Here is a 20,187-nt window from a genome sequence, read left to right on the forward strand (position 1 = left end):
TGGTGTCTGGGCGAGCATTACCGATGTGGTGGCCGGGGCTGTCGGCCCCCTGGTATGACACCTGGAGGTGTCCTGTGGCTGAGGAAGACGACTTTTGTAGTGCACCGACCGCCGATACTTTAGCTGTGGCACCCTCCCAAGCACCGAAATCTTTGAGTGCTTTGCCACGGGTCACAAGGTCTGGGCTTGAAGGCGCGTCTCCTGCACCACTGACCAACACTCCAGGGACAAGTGCACCAGGTCCAGTTTCTTTCCCCCCTTCGGCCGGAGTGTCTCTCGGTGCGTCTGTTGCGTCAACGGTAAAACTCGCCTCAAATGCAGGTGCGGTCGGGGACAGCTGTTGGGGTGTGCTCGTGCGCAAAGAAATGGCGCGCAAGTGCTCCTCAGCAAATGCCAGCCAATTCTCAGTCCTGCGATTTCGAATAAAAACGACATTTTATCCTCCTCTTCATAACTATGGTTGAAAATTACAAAATTGACGGGGTTTTGGAGAATGTGACGACTTACTAGGTTGCTAGAAAAGCGCGTGTGCAGATATTTCTCTTTAGGATGTTGCGTTATTTGTAGATTTAAGGCAGCAACACAAGTTCTTTTACGTTTATGCACAAGCTAATAGATGCAACGAACAACTTACTAGACATAGCACAACACCTTGTCCAGATGTATCTGGCAGTCAATTATAAATTTCTAGACCAGTGGCCAAATCTTCCCTACCTGCGCTGTAGCAAATCACTCATATTCAACTATGGTTGTTCAACATATAAATAAAAAATATCCATTGCATGACTTTGTTTTCATTATTTGGTTGCCTTGCATATTCTTTGACAAATTCAGCAACTTCAAAAATAAAGAAACTTCCATAATAGCTAGTGGCAAGACCGTCCCTGCCTTCCCAAACAAAACAATCCAAAATTGGGTCAAATATGAGAGAAGCAGGGAAGACTGAGCAGTTTTAGTTGGCAGATTTGAACAATCACCACTAAGCTGATATACCAAGACCTCGAATTTTGGTACGTGCCTTGAAGTCCATATTGTTTTTGTGTGCTAACAAAATAGCGTGCAACTACCCATGAGTTTCTTCTGGGTTGCTTTTATTCCTTACGTTTCCCACAATTCATATGCAATGTACTATTCTTGCCTTCGGACTTTTCACTCTGGCGGGGGTACGTTGATTTCAATACAAGCATGTGCAGGAGCTTTACGATTTTAATAGGGTCTTTTAACACTTGTCGATGAGTGTTGCCTACAGAGAACACACCAAGAAAACATGTCTCGTCGAGACCAAACCAATATCCAAGGCTGCAGTAGTATCATCGTTTTAAGGTAGCTGCGGTTGAATCACATTAGTAATGTAGAGGAAATGCACTGCACAGTACTGTTTCACATCAGACAAGAAATGTGCGTACAAGTTCCACGCGAAGGTATAGGTAACTGAGGGTGAACTACGCTGCAAGTGTCCTTAGTGTTGTGCACGTGTTGCTGAAAAGCGTACGCATATTTTTTAACAGCGAAGTAGTTTGACCCAGCCGTAATTTATGGTTCGTATCAAGAAACTATTAAGAAATAAAAGAAGATAAGCTTTCTTGCCGAGGCGGGATTCAAACCAGCGTACCCCTGCTCCCAAGGCAAGCGTCGTAACCTATACTTCGGCTGTGGCTATACAGCCGCGCTTGCAGAACATGCATTTATGCGAACCATATCATTGCGTTCTAGTTTCGTCGTCTTCGTCCACAGCCGGAGCGTTCGCACGCTCGTGCTCTGCGAGGTGAAGAGGTCTTGCGCGCTATGAGAGTGAGAGAGAGAGAGACGCATTCCCGGACCGGGTCTGTTGGAACGCGTTGTCGGCATTGCAACGCGGTATCGATGTTGCAAGCTGTGCTATGCAACGCACAGTGACGGCCGTAAGTCCGAGACGCGCGAAAATAATTATCATCATCATGAGTAATAAGATGAAAAGTTTGCGCGCACTTCCGGAAAATGTTGGGCTACGATTGCCCAGCTTCGCTGTTTCAAACGTTGCGGTGCCGAGTGCAGGTTAAGAGTTTTTGAAGCGTGAAATGCTTAAAAATGGTGAAAAAAGCTCCCGTTCCTGGCGACCTTCGAGTGACCTTGAGCCAAAAGCCAGAGCCGTTATCCGGGCACTCAAACGAGAACATCCTGGCAACAAGTCAAAACTTAAGGAACTGCGGCCTCTGGCCCCCATTGCTTTGTACAGGACCGCATTACATACGCTATATAGTTACTGCTCAACCAAACCAAAAAGAATATTGCATCCGATTGCTTCCTAATGTATGTTCAGAATATCACTCAAGCTGTAACTTCTTGTACGCTGAACTTTCATTTGTCCTTTCCAATAGCGACGCTGAAGAGGCAGATACAGGGCACCATACACTTGATTGTCATCTTTTGGCACTGAGACAGGGTTTTAAACGCCAGCGGTCCTTCAGTTGGCCGCACATTTGCAGCCGAACGCTTCGACGCGACAAGAAAAACTAGCCACAGAAGCTGAAAGCGCTGCACTGTTGGAAGAAGAAAAGTGATTAAAGGCGATGGCACCACACCTAGTTTCACCGCACCTAGTATCACCCCACCTAGTTTTCTGCCGACCTCGACTACGCTCCCCTTCTCTTGGTACCCATTCTGTAACTATAATGGTGCGCCGTTTATCCACCCTGCTGATTACGTGGCCTGGCAAGCTCTTTTTTTTCCTCCTAATGTCCACGGGAATATCGGCTATCCCAATTTTCTCTCTGAACCACACCGCTCTCTTCCTGTCCCATAACGTTGGGCCTAAAATTTTATTGCCATAGCAATTATATGGACACTTCAACCAGAATTCTGCCGTCGTCGTCGCCGTCGTCGTCGCCGTCGCCGTCGCCGTGAGGTTCCCTATAGATAAAATCTTCGCCGCGTGCCGTATGCCCGAGCGGAAGCGTGTGGGGACGCGCGCTATCACGGAGAGCGAACGCACTCAATCTCCCACGCGCAAGCAAGGAAGCGGGAAGCCAGCGCCGGAGGGAGCGGGGGGGGGGGGGGGGGGCGCACTTTCACTCTGCCAACAACCGCGCTCGTCGCTCGCTCGCACAGTCTCTTATCTCCACACGGCTCTGACCTTTATGCGCCGTGCATTCGCCGCTCAGTTTCCGTTGAAGCGATAGACCGCACGTACCTTCGCCCCTGCGGCGTATCCGCTTGCTGCCAGAGTTTTGACGGTCGTTGTCTGCAGTCATTCAGTGTGATCTATTCATGTTTGTTTGTGTGCGCTCACACCACGCTTGTTCATTCAGTTAGTAATAGTCGGGCCACATTTTCCAACGCACGCTACACATGCAATGCTGCCCGGATCGGCAGTGCAGCGCTACAGGTGTGTCCCTTCGCACGCGCTGCCCACGGGAAGCGCTTCTCATCAACACCACCGTTTCGCACGCGCCTTCTCGTGGTCATCGAGTCTCTCTTCATGTCGGTCTACTTACGCCGCAGCACACCTGTTTACTTAATCAGCTCATGTTTACTACAATTCATATTGCTACCAAAGCCGCTCACCTTACTTCGTATGACATTGCTGTGTTGCTATCGCATTCATTGCTTCGCCCTTAGGGCGAAACTGTGACATTTTTTTCATTCCATCGCTCTTTGTGCGCTCCTTAACTTGTTCTCAAGCTTCTTTGTTAGCCTCCAAGTTCCTGCCCCACATGTTAGCACCAGTAGATTGCAATGATAGTACACTTTTCTTTTCAACGACAGTGGTAAGCTCCCAGTCAGGATTTGGCAATGCCTGCTATGTGTACTCCAACCCAATTTTCTTCTTCTGTAAATTTCCTTCTCATGATCAGGCTCCCCTGTGATTAATTGACCTTGACAAATGTACTCCTTTACAGACAAAGGAGGCTGCCTGGCAATCCTGAATTCGTTCCTTGCCGGGCAATTGAAGATTACCTTTGTGTTCTGCATATTAATCTTCAACCCCACTCTTACGCGTTCTCGGTTAAGGGCTGAACAGGACAATGTCATCTGCAAACCAAAGGGTGCCAAGATATTCGCCGTTGATCCTCACTCTTAAGCCTTCCCAGTTTCAGAGCTTGAATACTTCTATAGTATGCAGTGAATAGCTAGCATGGGAGAGATTCTGTCTCCTTGCCTGGCCCCGTTCTTGATTGGGAATTTTCTACTTTTCCTGTGGAGAACTAATGTAGTTGTGGAATCTTTGTAGAAATTTCTCAAGAAATTCACGTATGCCTCCTGTACACCTTCATTACGCAATGCCTCCATGACTAATGGTATCTCTGCGGAATCAAATGCCTTTCCATAATCCATGAAAACCATATAGAGGGGTTTATTGTACTCCACAGATTTCTCGATTGTCTGATTGATGAGATTGATGTGATCCATTGTAGAATATCCCTTCCTAAAACCAGTCGGTTCTCTTGGTTGATTGAAGTCAAGTGTTGCCCTGATTCTATTGTAATTATCTTGGTGAATTATCCTGGCGCGCCGCGGAGAGAGGCAGGGGTCGGGAAGGCAGGGAGCTCGCGACGAGGGGACCGCGTGTGCATGCACGCGGTCTCCTCCTCGTCCTCCTCCGGGTCGCCATGGCTACCACGGCTACGCGCCACAAATGACGGCTGACTTAAACAGCTTCGCTGTAAAAACGCCGTCATCTCTAAGTTTTCTTACGACGCCACAAGGTGGCGCGACGCGTCTGAAATTGTTCATCTACTTCCGGTCTATCTACTTCCGTTGCCGCACGAAATCTCCTGGAGCCAGCTTCCCTGTAAAATCATCTCGGCAGACGTAGAATGCATATCCTGCTTCACTGTAGCCCGAACACTCACCATAACCAGTAGCAGTGATGTGGACCAGTGAGTGGCGTCAGGCTGCGCTCTGAGCGAGGTCTCGATGGAGCGGTGAAAACGTTCAACAAGACCAATAGCGATGGTGTGATATGTCGTGGTGCGTATGCGAGAAGTGCCCCGGAGGTTCCGCAGGTTATTGAATAGCGCCGATTCAAACTGGCGTCCTCTGCCGGTTGTAATAGTAGATGGTACGCCATATCGCAAAATCCAGCCCGCGTCGAACACGTTTGCGATTGTTTCAGTACGGATGGCCACCGGGTAAAGCGATCTATGCAGGTTAGGAGGTTGGTGTTCCCGTTTGATGGCGGCTGTGGCCCCAAAATGTCAATGTGTGCCTTGTCGAATCGTTCGGATGGTAGTGCAAACGAGGCGAAAGGTGCCCTTGTGTGTTGGTCAACCTTCGATTGTGTGCATACCAGACAAACACACGCCCAGTTAGGTACGTCCTTCTTCATGCCCGGCCAGTTGAAACCTTGTGTCACCAGATGTTGCGTGGCCCGGATTCCAGGGTGAGATAGCTTATGAAGGGCATCGAAAATGGTGCGCCGGACATTAAGTGGAACGACTGGACGTGGGGTACCCATGGAGACATCACAAAGAATAGAGACGGCGCAAGGTGGAAAGTGGACATCACGAAGATGTAAGGCGCCGGGTTTTCCACGAAGCGCAATTACCTCTCAGTGGGCTTGTTGCAAGGCATCAAGTGCGGAGAAGTCAATGCTAACCGGGTTGTTGTCCGCAGTTATGGAAGAGGCACAGCGCGAGAGCGCGTCCGCAGCGGCATTGTCCTTTAGTTGCACGCGCCGTATCTCCGTCGTGAATTCCGCGATGAAGGCAAGATGACGGGTTTCTCGTAGTGAAAATTCGGTAGAATTTGACCGGATTGCGAAGGTCAAAGATTTGTGGTCTGTCCTAATGTGACCATCCTCCTGGAAGTGTGTGATGATGTACAGACATGTACATTCCGAGCAGTTCTCTTCCAAATATGCTGTATTGGGTGTCCGTGGATGAAAGCTTTCGAGAAAAGAAGGAAAGGTACTGCCAGACATTATCCGCGAATTTTTGTAGCACCGCTCCAACAGCAGCATCGGGCGCATCGGTCATGAGACAAAGTGGGGCTCCTGATCTCGGATGGACGAGAAGGGTTGCCTGAGATAGCTTGGTCTTTATGGGATCAAGAGCGCTTAGTGCTTCTAGGGACCACGTGAGGCATGTGCGTTAGGGGCCGGAGAAAAGCGGCGCAGTTAGGGATGAAGCAGTTGTAGAAATTCACGAGGCCAAGAAGCTCGCGCAGTTTGCGAATGGAAGATGACTGAGGAAAATCTTGTATGGCTTAACGGCAAGGGTCGGATGGCATATCCTTGTCGATACGGTAACCGATGAAGTCCAATTCAGGCGCGCCAAATTGACACTTCGCCCTATTGATGACACGGCCGTATTCTACAAGGTGATGAAAGAGTTGGCCCAGATGTTGAATGTGTTGTTCTGCTTCGCGACTAAATGCAAGCAAATAGTCGATGTATGCGAAACAGAAAGGCAATCCTCTTGTCACTGTATGGATGAATCGTTTAAAAGTGTGCAGCATTGCGGCGGCCGAAGGGCATGCGCACGTACTCGAAGAGACCAAATGGCGTGATTATTGCCGTCTTGGGATATCCGCTGGTGCCACAGGAATTTAATGGTAAGCCTTCACTAGGTCGTTCTTAGAGTATATCGTTGCTCCATGCAGTGGGGCAGAGATATCTACAATGTGCGGAAGTGGGAAATGGTCCGGAACAGCATCGTTGAGCATACAGTATTCTCCGCAGGGCATCCAGTCGCCAGGCGACGCCTTTGGCATAAGGTGCAGTGGAGACGCGTAAGGGCTTGAGGAAGGCCACACGATCCCGCCCTTAATAAATGTTTTTCCTCCTCCTCCGAGTTCGAGTATGTGTTAGAACTCGCCGCGTGCGATCTTGCAGTGATAATGTGGTAAGCGACGAGCTCGAGCGTGGACGGGTGGGCCCGTTGTAGTGATATGGTGAGTGACGTCATGTTTTATTGGCAAAAGGAAGTTGGCTGGTCGAAGAATGCATGGGAATTGCTCGATAAGTTGCATGTAGACTAACTTCGGCAATGCGCTGTTGACCGCCTGAAGTGGCACTCGCGAGGCTATACCAACACAGAAACATGTGTCGCCACATCGACGAGGCATTCGCGGTGCATGTCAACACGAGACTCTAGTGGCGCAGGAAATCCGCAACCAAGAGGGGCTAGGAAACATCAGCAATTAGAAAAATCCAACGGAATGTCCTGCGGAGCCGATTTGGAGGGACAGTGCTTGTTCCCCATAGGTTGCAATGGGGGCCTTATGGCAGCTTGTAGTCTTCATGTGACTTGCCTGCGCAGGCAAATCAGAGATGAGGATGGTATGACACTGACCTCTGCACCAGTTTCCACGATAAAGCGCACGCATGTGGTTCTGTCGGTCACGAAGAATAAGCGGCCAATTTCGGCACGAGCACCACTCGCCGTTTCTAGCTGTGTGGTGGGGAGCTTCCCGGAAAGAAAGGGCGAGCCGTGCACTTTCGTACTGCGTTACCGAAGGTACGATGGTACCAGCACTCGCCTTGCCGTGATGATGACGGCGAGTGGCTGCGCGAGAAACAGAGGCCGCGCGACGAATAGGGCGGTCGTCGAGTTGATAGAGCGGCGATCTGGTCTGACAGTTTGCGGATAAGCTCGAGGAATTCCTCGCGCAGGCTTTGCAGGGAGGGCGCGAGCTGCACAGTGAATGCATCGCAACGTTCCACGAGTAAAACCGCGGGACTCGATGCGTTGATCACCGAGTCAGCAAGTTGGGCGAGCTATGACATGGGCAAACTGCTAGCAATCGCTAGCAGTTTGCCCGTGCACCATGCGGACGGAGGTAGGCAAACATTGCAAGAACAGTTCTCGAAGCAAATTTTGATCGAAGGTGGTTGCCTTGCCTCCAAGGAGTTGTCGAATGCGACGCAGGAGCTGCGTAGGTTTGCGATCCCCGAGCTCTTCAGTTTGAAGAAGCTTCTGCAGCCGTGGCTGTTCCGATATTGTCATGCGAGAAAAAACGATCAGCACTGGCTCGAGCAACGTCGTCTTCCGCAGCTGGCTCGTTGGCGACCCTCGGTTTGCGCTCGTGCCGTTGGATGACGCGCCGAGCACGTGCCGAGCACGCGCTTGTGTCATTCCTCCCGTGTTCGTCGTCGTCGTCTGCTTCCACAGCTGGCTGTGTTCCCGCTAATAATTGTAGTGTAGACTTTCACTTCTCTTCTGTCGTCGAACTGGGAGACCGTGTTTACTGGGGTATTAGCCATTGCTTAAAGAAGAGTGTTGGAAAGTGCGTGTATGGCTCACTTCTTTGCGCAGCAATATGACTGCCTTGCCCTAAGAAAAAAAAGTCAGCAATGGACGACATCTTGATCACTTTCCGTAGACGTTCTTACATGCGTCAATACATGCCTAATAAACCGAAAAGCAAATGGGGCCTGAAGCTTTGGGCGCGTTCAGGAGAATCAGGTCTGTGCTACGATTTTGATGTATACCAACACTGCAGCAAAGGTTTTTATGGCTACCAGGATGGCTACCAGCTTGGGTTGGGAGGTGGTGTGTTGCTCTAGTTGTGTTCGTGCTTTCCAAAGCAATACGACAATCTAGTTGTCACTGACAACTTCTTTTCGGACCCTCACCTTGTAGAACTCACAAAAATGGGAATCCGTCCGCGAAAACAGACTCAAGTGTGGCAAGTTAATAAATGAGAAATTGATGAAAACGCGGGGTCGGGGTACTGATGATACTTTAGTTGACTCCTGTGATCAAAAGACAATAATGGCCGTGAAGTGGTATGACAACCGCTCTTTAACTCTCCCTTTCAACCGCATTGGTGCCAACCCGGTTATGTCCGTGAAAATATGGGATAGCAAGGAAAAAAAGCATGTCTTCGTAGATTATCCAGCGATTATTCCTGCCTATAACAGATCGATGGGTGGCGTGGACCTTCTTGACAAAATGTGCTTCTCCTACTGTTTTGCCGTCAGAATCCTGGTATATGTATTTAATTTAACATACGCTGAAAATCGCTGCTGTAAACGTACGGCTCATGTAGAAGAGAATCCTTCAGCATAAGACATCGTCGCCTACACCCTTGAGAGAATTCCTCTCTGAGCTTGCTACAAGCCTTATCTTGCACAACAAGCGACCACCAAGGCGCACTTTAATTGAGAATGTCACACCACTCAAGAAAGTGTGCCTAATTGCCCCTCGTGACGTCAGAACAAACAACAAGGAACGCTGGCCCACATGGAATGCACGGCGGAACCGCGGCAAGGCATGCGCAGCGACTACACGCACTACACACACTTGTTCGAAATGTCAGGTGATGCTTTGTTTAAAGAGGGATCGCAACTGTTTTGTAACTTGCCACCAGTAAGCTGCGAACAGGCCTATTTATGCGTTGTATTGTTTTGAATGTTATATGCGCCAAAAGGGACGGTGCTAAAAAAAAAAGTTTGTGCACTTAGTTTGGCCTCACTATTGTTCATTACGACCCAGTGCTGCATATATATGCGTTCGAATGTATAGTCTGTGAAATAATTATGGAGTGTTGCATATATTCAACACTCCATAATTATTTCGCAGACTATACATTCGAATTTTTTATTGAATATTTGTCTTCCCAGTGACTCTAAGGACGCAAGGAAGAAATATTTAAAAATTTGGAGTAGTGTTTCACATACTGGGAATTAATGGGTTAAACAGCTTCGGTGTTAAACTTTTAGTTATTGGATGATATTGCCTTCTTCCCGGATCATCCTACGACCAGTTTGCTCACCTGTCTGCTTTCCTTGATAGGCTTAAAATGATATCATAATTGTAGGGGGAGATTTTAATCTTCCAGATATACACTGGTTGTGCGATGGCCCCGTAGCATCGGTCAATGGCCGTGTGTGCTCTGCATTTTTGGATCTAATTGCCAGTGATCTTGCGTTTCAACAGTACATTCGTGATGCATCACGGAACGACGGCACAGGTCATGTACTTGATTTGCTACCAAGACAGGAGTAATTGGAGATCGCAGGGAGAGGCCTTCGTCCTGCAGTGGACATAAATATAGGCTGATGATGATGATGATGATGAATGTTCCGAATATTATCACGAATGTGAATATGCTGCTCGATTTAAGTGACCATCGTCTTTTTACTGCTGATATAAAGGTTTAATATGTGTCCGTGCAAAAAGGAACCCAGAAAAATTTACGTGTATAAAAGGGCTGATTTTGGTGCTATAATTTCGGCGTTTCAGTCCTACTTTCTTACGTTTGATGCGTTAGTTGATGAATTGGACATTGAACAGTTATGGAAGCTGTTTAAAGACAAGATTTTTTAATTGCACGGTACTTTTGTTCCTACTCATGTTATCAAATCTAAGCGGTCATAGGATAAGCCTTGGTTTAATCATCACCTGCGAACCCTACTGCGAAAAATCAGGAGAGTTTATTGACACGTACACATGCTTATCTTTCACCGGTGGCCGCTTTCAACACCGGCTGACAAATGTTAAACGTTATCGCTCGGCGCAGGACGCGCCTGCATTGGAAGCTTCTCGGACGTTATCAATGCTTCTATCCGTCGTCTGTGGCCACCTCCTGCGCGCCTGCATTGGAAGCTTCTCGGACGTTATCAATGCTTCTATCCGTCGTCTGTGGCCACCGACGCCCATGTAATCTGATTGTATGAGCGACGCGAATTGTCTAGAACTTTCTGGAAGACACGCGGGCATCAGGGATTAATCTGGAACCTTCGGTGACTCAGGTATAAAAGCCGACGCGTTTCGCCGCTGATCAGATTTCGACGATCGCCGACTGTGTTCGCCGCTTTCGTTGTGCTTCGAGTGTAGCTTGCTTTTGTGGGCACAGGTTCGCCCAATAAAGAATCAGTTTCGTCCACACACAGTTTTACGACTGTTTACTTCAGCGTCACTACCACGTGACATTATCTCAAGTTTGGGAGAGAGAAGTCCAAGGATACTTGGTTAGAGCTGAAATGCCTGAAAGAAACTTTCAGGGTCTAGCGGAGAAGGCCAAGCGTACTTATTTTGAAAACCTTGGTGTAAACCTTTAGCACCATTAAAAAAAACGGACGTGACAGAGACACAGGAAAGCGCTCTTTGTCATGTCACTGTCTTTTTTAAATTGAGCTAAAGGCTTAGCCAATATGAGGAAACCGTACCAACTAACCCAAGAATCAGCCTTCGTGTAAAGTTGCTCAATGATTCCAAAGAGTTCTGGAGATTTGTTACGGTTAATGGTAAAGAAAACAATTCTATTCCCCTTTAAAGAGCTCGGAAGCCATAACTGATGATGACGAAGTGAAACTCTTTAGTAATTTTCTCTCGTCAGTGTTTGGACCAAACCGTTCTCGCACTGTGAATGTGATCTTCCAAATGGACAATAATCAAATACCTGAGGTTCTATTTGGTGTGGAAGGGTTGCGTAAATTCCTGCAGAGAATAGAGCCAACGACCGCTTGTGGCCATCATGATATCCCGGCAGCGGTTCTTGAAAACTGTTCTGGAATATTGTGTTTTTACTTTTCTCGTTTATTTACAGAGTGTTTATCTAAATCTTGTTTATCGCGTGATTGGAAGCTCACAAGGTTTGTGCTCATTCACAAAGGCGGATCGAGAAGTGCCATTGAGGACTACAGACTAGTGTCTTTAATAAGTATCACCTGCAAGGTAATGGAACACGTAATTTATACTTCGATCATGTCACATTTAGTTAAACACAATATTCTAAGCTCTAGTCAGCACGGTTTTCGACAAGGTTTTTCAAGTTCTACACAGCTGACTTCTTTCATAATCTGGCCTCGGCAATACACAAAACCAAAATAATAGACAGCATATTTCTAGATTTAAAAAAAAACCTTCGACATGGTTGCACATGATCTCCTAATCTCAAAATTTAGGGCGTTCAAACTGGACAACAGTGTCATTGCTTGGATTGCCGAATATCTTCGCGCCAGACACCAGTCTGTGGTGCTCAACGGTTTTTCTTCTGTACATGTACCGATAACCTCAGGTGTTTCTCATGGAAGAGCTTTGGGTACCCTTTTATTTTTACTCATTATTATTGATATTGCCACTGACGTCATGTCTTCAGTTAGAATGTTTGCGGATGATTGCGTCATTTATAAAGTCAGAAGAGATAATGCAAGTGACATTCCATCATTACAGACTGATTTAGACATAGTAGGAACATGGTGCAATACATGAGAAATGGCACTAAATGTTCAAAAATGTGTTGACATCAATTTTACAAGGAAACGCGCATTTCAGTCATGTACTTACATCTTGAATAATATGGCATTAAGAAGGCTGATGAATACAAATATTTAGGAATTCAATGCCGTCTGACCTAGAACGGGCGCATTAAGAATAAGGCAATAGGTTCATTGGGATTTCTGTGCCGTAATTTCAGTCATTTACCGGATAAATTAAAAGAGCAATTGCTTTTCAATTATGTTCGTAGTCGCCTCGACTACGGTTGTATCTGTTGGGATCCGTAGGCAGCCAATCTCACGGAACACCTCGAAAGGGTGCAGAACAGGGCAGCTAGGTTTCTTCTTAATAATTACAGTAGAAAATTAAGTATTACAGAAGGTAAAACTAAATTATCGTGACAAGCATTAAACGACCGACGAAAAAATGGCACAGTTTCGCCCTAAGGGTGAAGCAATGAATGCGATAGCAACACAGCAATGTCATACGAAGTAAGGTGAGCGGCTTTGGTAGCAATATGAATTGTAGTAAACATGAGCTGATTAAGTAAGCAGGTGTGCCTCGGCGTAAGTAGACCGACATGAAGAGAGACTCGATGACCACGAGAAGGCGCGTGTGAAACGGTGGTGTTGATGAGAAGCGCTTCCCGTGGGCAGTGCGTGCGAAGGGACACACCTGTAGTGCTGCACTGCCGATCCGGGCAGCATTGCATGTGTAGCGTGCGTTGGAAAATGTGGCCCGACTATTACTATTTGAATGAACAAGCGTGGTGTGAGCGCGCACAAACAAACAGGAATAGATCACACTGAATGACTGCAGACAACGACTGTCAAAACGCTGGCAGCGAGCGCATACGCCGCCGCGGGCGAAAGTACGTGCGGTCTAACGCGTCAACGGAAACTGAGCGGCGAATGCACGGCGCATAAAGGTCAGAGCCGTGTGGAGATAAGAGACGGTGCGGGCGAGCGAGCGACGAGCGCAGTTGTTGGCAGAGTAGAAGTGCCCCCCCCCCCCCCCCCGCGCTCCCTCCGGCGCTGGCTTCCCGCTTCCTTGCTTGCGCGTGGGTGATTGAGTGCGTTCGTTCTCCGTGATAGCGCGCGTCCCCGCACGCTTCCGCTCGGGCATACGGCGCGCGGCGAAGATTTTATCTATAGGGAACCTCACGGCGACGGCGACGGCGACGACGACGGCGACGGCAGAAATCTGGTTGAAGTGTCCATATAATTGCTATCGCAATAAAAATATCAGGTTGAAATTTTGTCACGCTGTTTACTATTCTAAAACAGGGACTGGGAGAGAAAGATATATTCAGTCGCCGACTTATGTGCCGATGAGACGCGACCATGCACTGAAAGTCCGCGAGTTCCCTTTTAGGGGTGACGTCTTTCGGTATTCCTTTTTTGTTGAAACTATAAGAGAACAGAATGCTCTTTCGCCTGACATTTTTAATATTCAAAACAATGATGCGTTTTATCGCGCTTTGTGTATGTGATCACTTGTTGCTTCCTTTGCAATGAACCCCCCTGCTGTAATGTCCGCATGGCCGATGCAGGCATGTAATAAATAAAAAAATGTGGTTGATCCCTCTTATATAGGAATCGGTATAGAACACGAAAGTGAAACGTGTCTTCACAGAAGTAGTGTAATGTTTATTGCACATTGATATATAATGTCTATTGGTGTTTTGTGGCTAAAGCGCCCTTAGGCGTTGATGCACCCACGCTGACGCCTGGTGGCACGTCTCCTCCATCACGACTACCAACGTCGATGACCATGAGCAACCGTCGTGCATATGGAAGCTGCACTACGCTGCACACGCTAGCACAACGCGAAAGACGAAGCACGTAACTGACACACTAATGCAACGCGCAAGACAAAGCACGTAACTGAATCGTCACCGAGTCAAATCAGCGCGTACAGCGCGTCGTAATTGCAGCCTCCGCGATCAACTTCAGAAACATTTTCAGAGCTAATTGCGGAGGCCACGCTCCGCTGTGCTGAGTACGGTGAACGCCACCTAGGTGGCGTTGGTAGTGCTTCTTGATGCCAGCGTCCCTTCGAATGCTGGCATCGAGGCGTCGTAGTGCTGAGACCACCGAAGCGTTCACTGTCGGTGCGCGTTAGTGTCATAATGCAGTACTTCTCTTTTCTGCTCGTAGGCGGCGGCACCGCCCCGAGCAAGAGCGCGGGTACACGGAGGAGTGTTAGATATATAAGGCGCGTCTGTGTAGCTCTCTGCAAATGCGTTTGTGGCGCAATGGGTTAAACGCTCGGCGATCTATCGTCGCGGACCGAGAGGTCGTGGGTTCAATTTCCAAATTTTGCATGTTTGTGGAACTTTTTCTTCTGGTTTCTTTCTTTGTATTATGTTCGTGTACATTGTAAGCTGACGTATTTCCGTGACGGAAATACGTCAGTGAAGTCTTGGTGGACCCCGGCATAAAACACCTTCGTGTTAAAAATAAAGGGGTGAACTCTGCTTACTGTAGACATGTTATCAGGGTGCCCGTGGGGCGCAGGGAAGTGATTCATGCTTTGTAGCAAGTGTGAGAAAGGTTCGATAGAAGAACGTGCGCACACATCAAACCTAGCGAGTCTGGTGAGAAATTATTTACAATAATGTATGTTTTAACTTCTGACGAGAAATTTTCACTTGCTATACTTTGTCATCTCTGAAACAGGGAAATAGAGTAAATGATAAATGTTGAAGTTCAAACACACATCTGTGTAAAGCAAACTATTTTATGCATCATTGTAATATGCTCCGACACGAAACAAAGTTATTAATATCAACATAAAAATTCAGCAATCCGCAACCAATTCAACCAATGGCCCACATCTGGATGAATGACGAGACGGTGCACGCATCTGACGCTAGAAGCCTTCGTCGCCGCCATGAACCGCGTGCCTAGCTGACTTTTTTTTTTTGGAAGCTTGGAGTGCTAGCTTGCATCTAACAAACAGGGTCGCCAGATGCAGCTGAACTCAAGGCACTGCCAAGCAATAATTATAAAGCGGGACATTTTTGAAGATTTTCGTATTTCTTGCGGGACGCGGGACAAAAGCCCTCAATGCGGGACAGTCCCGCGGGACGGGTGGTCACCCTAATTCTTGGAGTACGGTGAGAATTATTGCTCGATTTATTTTCACAAATGCCGGCAGAACTAGGGGGATCCGGCCTCATCGTCTAATTTGCGGAGTTCGCTATAAACCTCTTTCGACGCTACAGAGCACAGTACTGGGATGACATGGCTTTGGCGCCGGTATCGCGATGGTAAATAGCGATTTGATCCGTTGATCCTATCTCTACAGTGCCTGCGCGCAGCCGGGCATGGCTGCACGCTGGAGGTGAGAAATGTAAACAAGAGAGGAGAATATGCCCCGACACGATGGCGCTGTAGCGCCAACTTCCGGCATCACGGAGGCTTCAAAATGAGTGACGTCAGGGCCTCTCCTCAGTTTTTCCTTCCTCCATGTCGCCAACTCAACGCAATCTCTCAAGTGAATTCGAACTGAAGGCCAGCATGCTGCCGGCCAGCCAAGATAGCGTGCGATGCACTCTGATCTAGCGGCTCTGGCGTGATATCGGACATATTCCATTACAGCGCTTCCCCGACAAAGTGCGCCAAACGCCGCCAGTCACACCGGCTGCCTGCCAATCTATAGCGTCCACTTCGTAATGTTTAACTGCGCCGCGCGTGTAGACGGACAACACCTGCGCCTTCAATGTCCTCGCCCTTGGACGCCAACCAAGTTATAGAGCGCAGGACACTTCCAAGCCGTTTTTTACTGCCGTTATTTATATCAGCATAAAGCACAGGTATAATCCGGCGAAACGCCCGCGCGTGTCACATGCACCGCAGATAAGCCTGCGCTTTTAAGTCACTCGTAGTAAACAGGGACCTTAGCTCGTAGACGTCGACTGAGATAAATCGCAACACAAGCACAGCATTATTTACTACCATCATAAATGTCTAGTCTGCCGGGCATATTAAATGCGAAGCATTTCTTGGCGAACATTTGCTACTTTGACAGTATCTATCTAGCCGCCTACGTCTTTGTGCTCTCATGGTCGTTTCGTCAACTTGGTATGTACCAAAAGTGGCATATTATGACAACAGTATATGATGAGCATAAATAATGTGTCATGACATGAATGTCAAGACATCCATGTCATGTAGGTCATGAAACAGGCACCTACATCTTGGGGCTCATGGTCGATTCGTTAACTTGGTAGGTACCAAAATTGGCATAGTAGGACAGGAGTGTATGGCAAACAAGTGATAGGTCATGACATGTCATGACATGCGTGTCATGTAGGTCATGACAATGACGCAGCGAAAAAGATTCACACTCAAATACCACTGAAATAGTTTCGGACGTGGCTACTAAGTGAAGGAAACACTAAGGGATGCTGGTAGAAGTCATAGTCATGAGCATGACTCAGCAAAAAGGACAATGACTCAGCGAAAAAAGGATTAACACTCAAGAACCACTGGAATGGGTTCGGACGTGGGCAGTAAGTGAATGAAACACTAAAGGATGATGATAGAAGTCATAGTCATGACCATTACTGAGCAAAAATGACAATGACTGAACGAAAAAAAGATTAATACCCAAAAACCACTGAAATGGCTTCGGACGTGGGCATTAAGTGAAGGAAACACGAAAGGATTGTGGTTGAAGTATAGTCATGACCATGACTCAGCAAAAATGAGAATGACTCAGCGAAAAAAGATTAACACTAAAAACCACTGAAATGAGTTCGGAGGTGGTACTAAGTGAAGGAAAAGGCTACAGGTTGATGGTCTTAGTCGTGAGCATGACTAAGGCTTTCGCCTTAAGGTCTCTCATGTCTAGCTAAAGGGACTCCTTAGGACTTATGACATGAATGTCATGACATGCCGGTCATGTAGGTCATCAAAGATCTACCTACGTCTTGGTGCTCTCTTAGTCACTTCGTTAACTTTGTAGGCTCCCCACACTACTTCGCCTAACATCGATTTCCACAGGGCGTGGGATGTGACGGCTTTTTTGCTAAAGAATTAGTCAGTGATGAAACTAGTGATACCTAAATATCCTTACTACAGGAAACAAACGTCGTCACGAGCATAATTTCATTATTATTGAAACTTTTAAAACCTTTATATGCCTACGTTTCCCACTATTAGTTAGGCACAAAACCACAATTTATGACAACGCAAGATCCTTTTTGAAGCACTACAATGATTACTACCTTTAAGTCGTCCAAGCAACTTGTCTATTTCTACAAAAACTTAGGAAAATTATGCCTATTCGTTATTTAAACGTAACCATGAGCATAATTCATTTAAGCAAACAAACGTTCCTCTCCTGTTTATGCATACTGCCCAAAATGTCAGTGTCAGATTCGCGCGAATTTACGTGATTTGCGCGTACGTACATCGGCAAGATTCTTACTGGAAGCAGAGTCTTAGTAAGAGGGTAAATACAAAGGCGAGAGACTGGTGGAGATACTGCCTTGAAGTTCGCGCCAGTTCACAGTGATGGCCGATTTTGGTGGCGTCTGCTCACGCCTAGTTAATTGTTTTATCAATGAAGATTACATTGTATTCTAAAAACACCACAGGCAAAATTTGGCAAGTTTCTAGAATTTACTGAGCTACAATGAACCAAATACAAAACAATTGAAGGACGCTCAAGCTTCGCTTTTAAGAGTGGAACGCGATAGCATTAATACATTCCTGACTGCTTTTCACGCTTCCTACAACTGCAGCTTAAGCAACCGTAATGGTTACCGGGAAACACTGGCGGCGAACGCTATGCACGAAGGCGAGCTTTCCGGTATAAACACGGCCTCATGCGTCGGGTGATCCCGGAGATATTGCACAGCCGGGTCAAAAAAAAAAAAGCAAAATTGTCAGGTTTCGGTTTTTGTTTCGTACTTTTGGTATTTCAGTCTGAGAAGATTTAGCATAAAAGGCATGCGCTGTGGGTGTTTTGTTGCATGACATTTGTTTGCGGATTGTCATTCTCAAAATTCCGAGAAATAGCTCTACCAAGAATGCAAGACAAAGTATGAGCAACATTAATCATAGAATGGTGTGGCAATATAACCCGCATATACCGAATGTTATATAAGAAGGCGTGGCATATACATGTACCTAAATATATTCGGAGGGCCTGCGTGGTTGGGGATGATTTTCTCCGCCACCCGTCGACATCGCATGCCGACGCCGGATTTTCTGCGACATGGGGCCCTTAACGCTGTCGCGTTAAAAACGCTTAACCTTGCACTCGGCCGCGCAACGCTTGAAAGAGCGAAGCTGGGCGGATCGTAGCCTAGCATTTTCCGTAATTGCGCGCGAACTTTTCGTCTTATTACTCATGATGATGATTAATTCTTTTCGCGCGTGCCGGACTTACGGCCGTCACTGCGCGTTGCATAGCGCAGCTTGCAACACCGACACCGCGTTCCAGGAGACCCGCTCTGTGAATGCGTCTCTCTCTCTCTATCTCTCATTGCGCGCAAAACCTCTTCACTTCGCGGATCATGAGCGTACGAACGCGCCAGCTGTGGACGAAGACGACGATGCTCGAACGCCGTCATATGGTTCGCATAAATGCATGATCCGCAGGTTTGGCTGTATAGCCTAGTGGTTACGACGCTCGCTTTGGGGCCAGGGGTATGCGGGTTCCAGTGCCGACTTGGCAGGAAAGTTTATCTTCTTTTATTTCTTGGTAGTTTCTTGATACGCACCACGAACCACAAATTACAGCGGATTTTAAACAGCTTCGCTGTTAAAACATACCTTTAAATTATTGACATCACACCGTCACAGCACTGCGGCTTCAGCAATAAACTTACAAAATGGAACATTGGCCGCGTAAAAATCAACACATCGCTACAACACCAACCCAAATATAATTTTTTAAGAATACTTTTGTCAGTCTGATATGACTTCTGTTTGGTGTCCCGTAACTGCCTTTCCACGACAAGAGTGCAACGAGAGGAATAAGAGTCACTCACGAGTTGTCGGCATCATTGGGAGCCTCCCTTTCTGGAGACTCAAAGAGTTTGCGGCAAGGCGCGCGGGCCGCCTCCAGCTCGGGGCTGTCCAGAGTGAAGTCGACCAGTGTGGGCTGGCGCGTGTCAACCAGTGGTGTTGTGGCCAGCTCCTCTAGACACTGCACAATGCGCTGGGCTTCGCGAAGCACCATGGAGTGGCTCATGGGGGGCGACTCGGGCGTGGCCAGCACGTTCCCAGAAAAAGGGTGTGGAGAGTCAGGCTGCAATGAAAACACCGGGCCCTGGAAGTTTAACGAACATCCCATTAAACAATGACAATGACAAACAATGTTAGGTCACATCACCTGTTATCTATGCAACATTGTGCTTCAAATATGGCCGACTATGATTTGGTTAAGGGCAAGCGGTGCGCTCTGGACGGTGGTTGGAGAAACGTGTCGCTCCATTAATTTGGTCTTGATAGGTTCACGTCTGCGACAACTTCCGTGCACTAACTACGCCATATCTTGCGACACAAATGTATGAGATTGAATGTTACGTCGAATTACGTGACGCGTACATATATCTTGCTTTGTTATGGTAGTGACGCACTATTCCTTGGTCAAAAATGCGAGCATTCAGAAGTCTGCAGCATCTTGCTTGTTATTTATCCGCAGTCACATCTCCGTGAACAAGTGTCTGCATCTGGCTCAAATGGAGAACAATAAGTTTTCATTGGCACTGTCTGGCATTTCAACAACAGCGTAGCCTGAAACATCTAAGGAGCACTGAAGAGCTTCGCTAAATTTATAGTTTAGTTTGGTCATATATCTTTTGAAGACTCAATCCTAAATTTTAGTGCAAATATGTTGGTTACCCAAGCACGTTTGCACTAGAAGTACGGCAAAATACTCTAAATGGTTTTGCACGTTTGGGCTTCTTTAGCGCAGTAAAACTCCAAACTAGCGAGGGACCGAAAAATGTTTATCGCACAAATTTTTTTTCCGTCCAACGAAAAGGCTACATAATGCCGCCTCAGTTACATGGACATAG

At 47.3% G+C, this 20,187-nt stretch overlaps 1 protein-coding gene across 1 annotated transcript in view; it reads right to left on the minus strand.

Annotated features, from left to right (window-relative positions):
• Window positions 1-20,187, minus strand: part of LOC125945809 (uncharacterized) — a 46,441-nt gene that overhangs the window by 1,661 nt on the left and 24,593 nt on the right. The window contains exons 5-6 of the mRNA XM_049668101.1: window positions 19,156-19,415; window positions 22-410 (exon numbers count right to left, since the gene is read on the minus strand). Of these exons, the coding sequence (XP_049524058.1) occupies window positions 22-410; window positions 19,156-19,415 (649 nt within the window). The remainder of the gene's footprint in view (window positions 1-21; window positions 411-19,155; window positions 19,416-20,187) is intronic.

The sequence above is a fragment of the Dermacentor silvarum genome, chromosome 5 (genome assembly GCF_013339745.2).
Source record: "Dermacentor silvarum isolate Dsil-2018 chromosome 5, BIME_Dsil_1.4, whole genome shotgun sequence".
Taxonomy (NCBI): Eukaryota; Metazoa; Arthropoda; class Arachnida; order Ixodida; family Ixodidae; genus Dermacentor; species Dermacentor silvarum.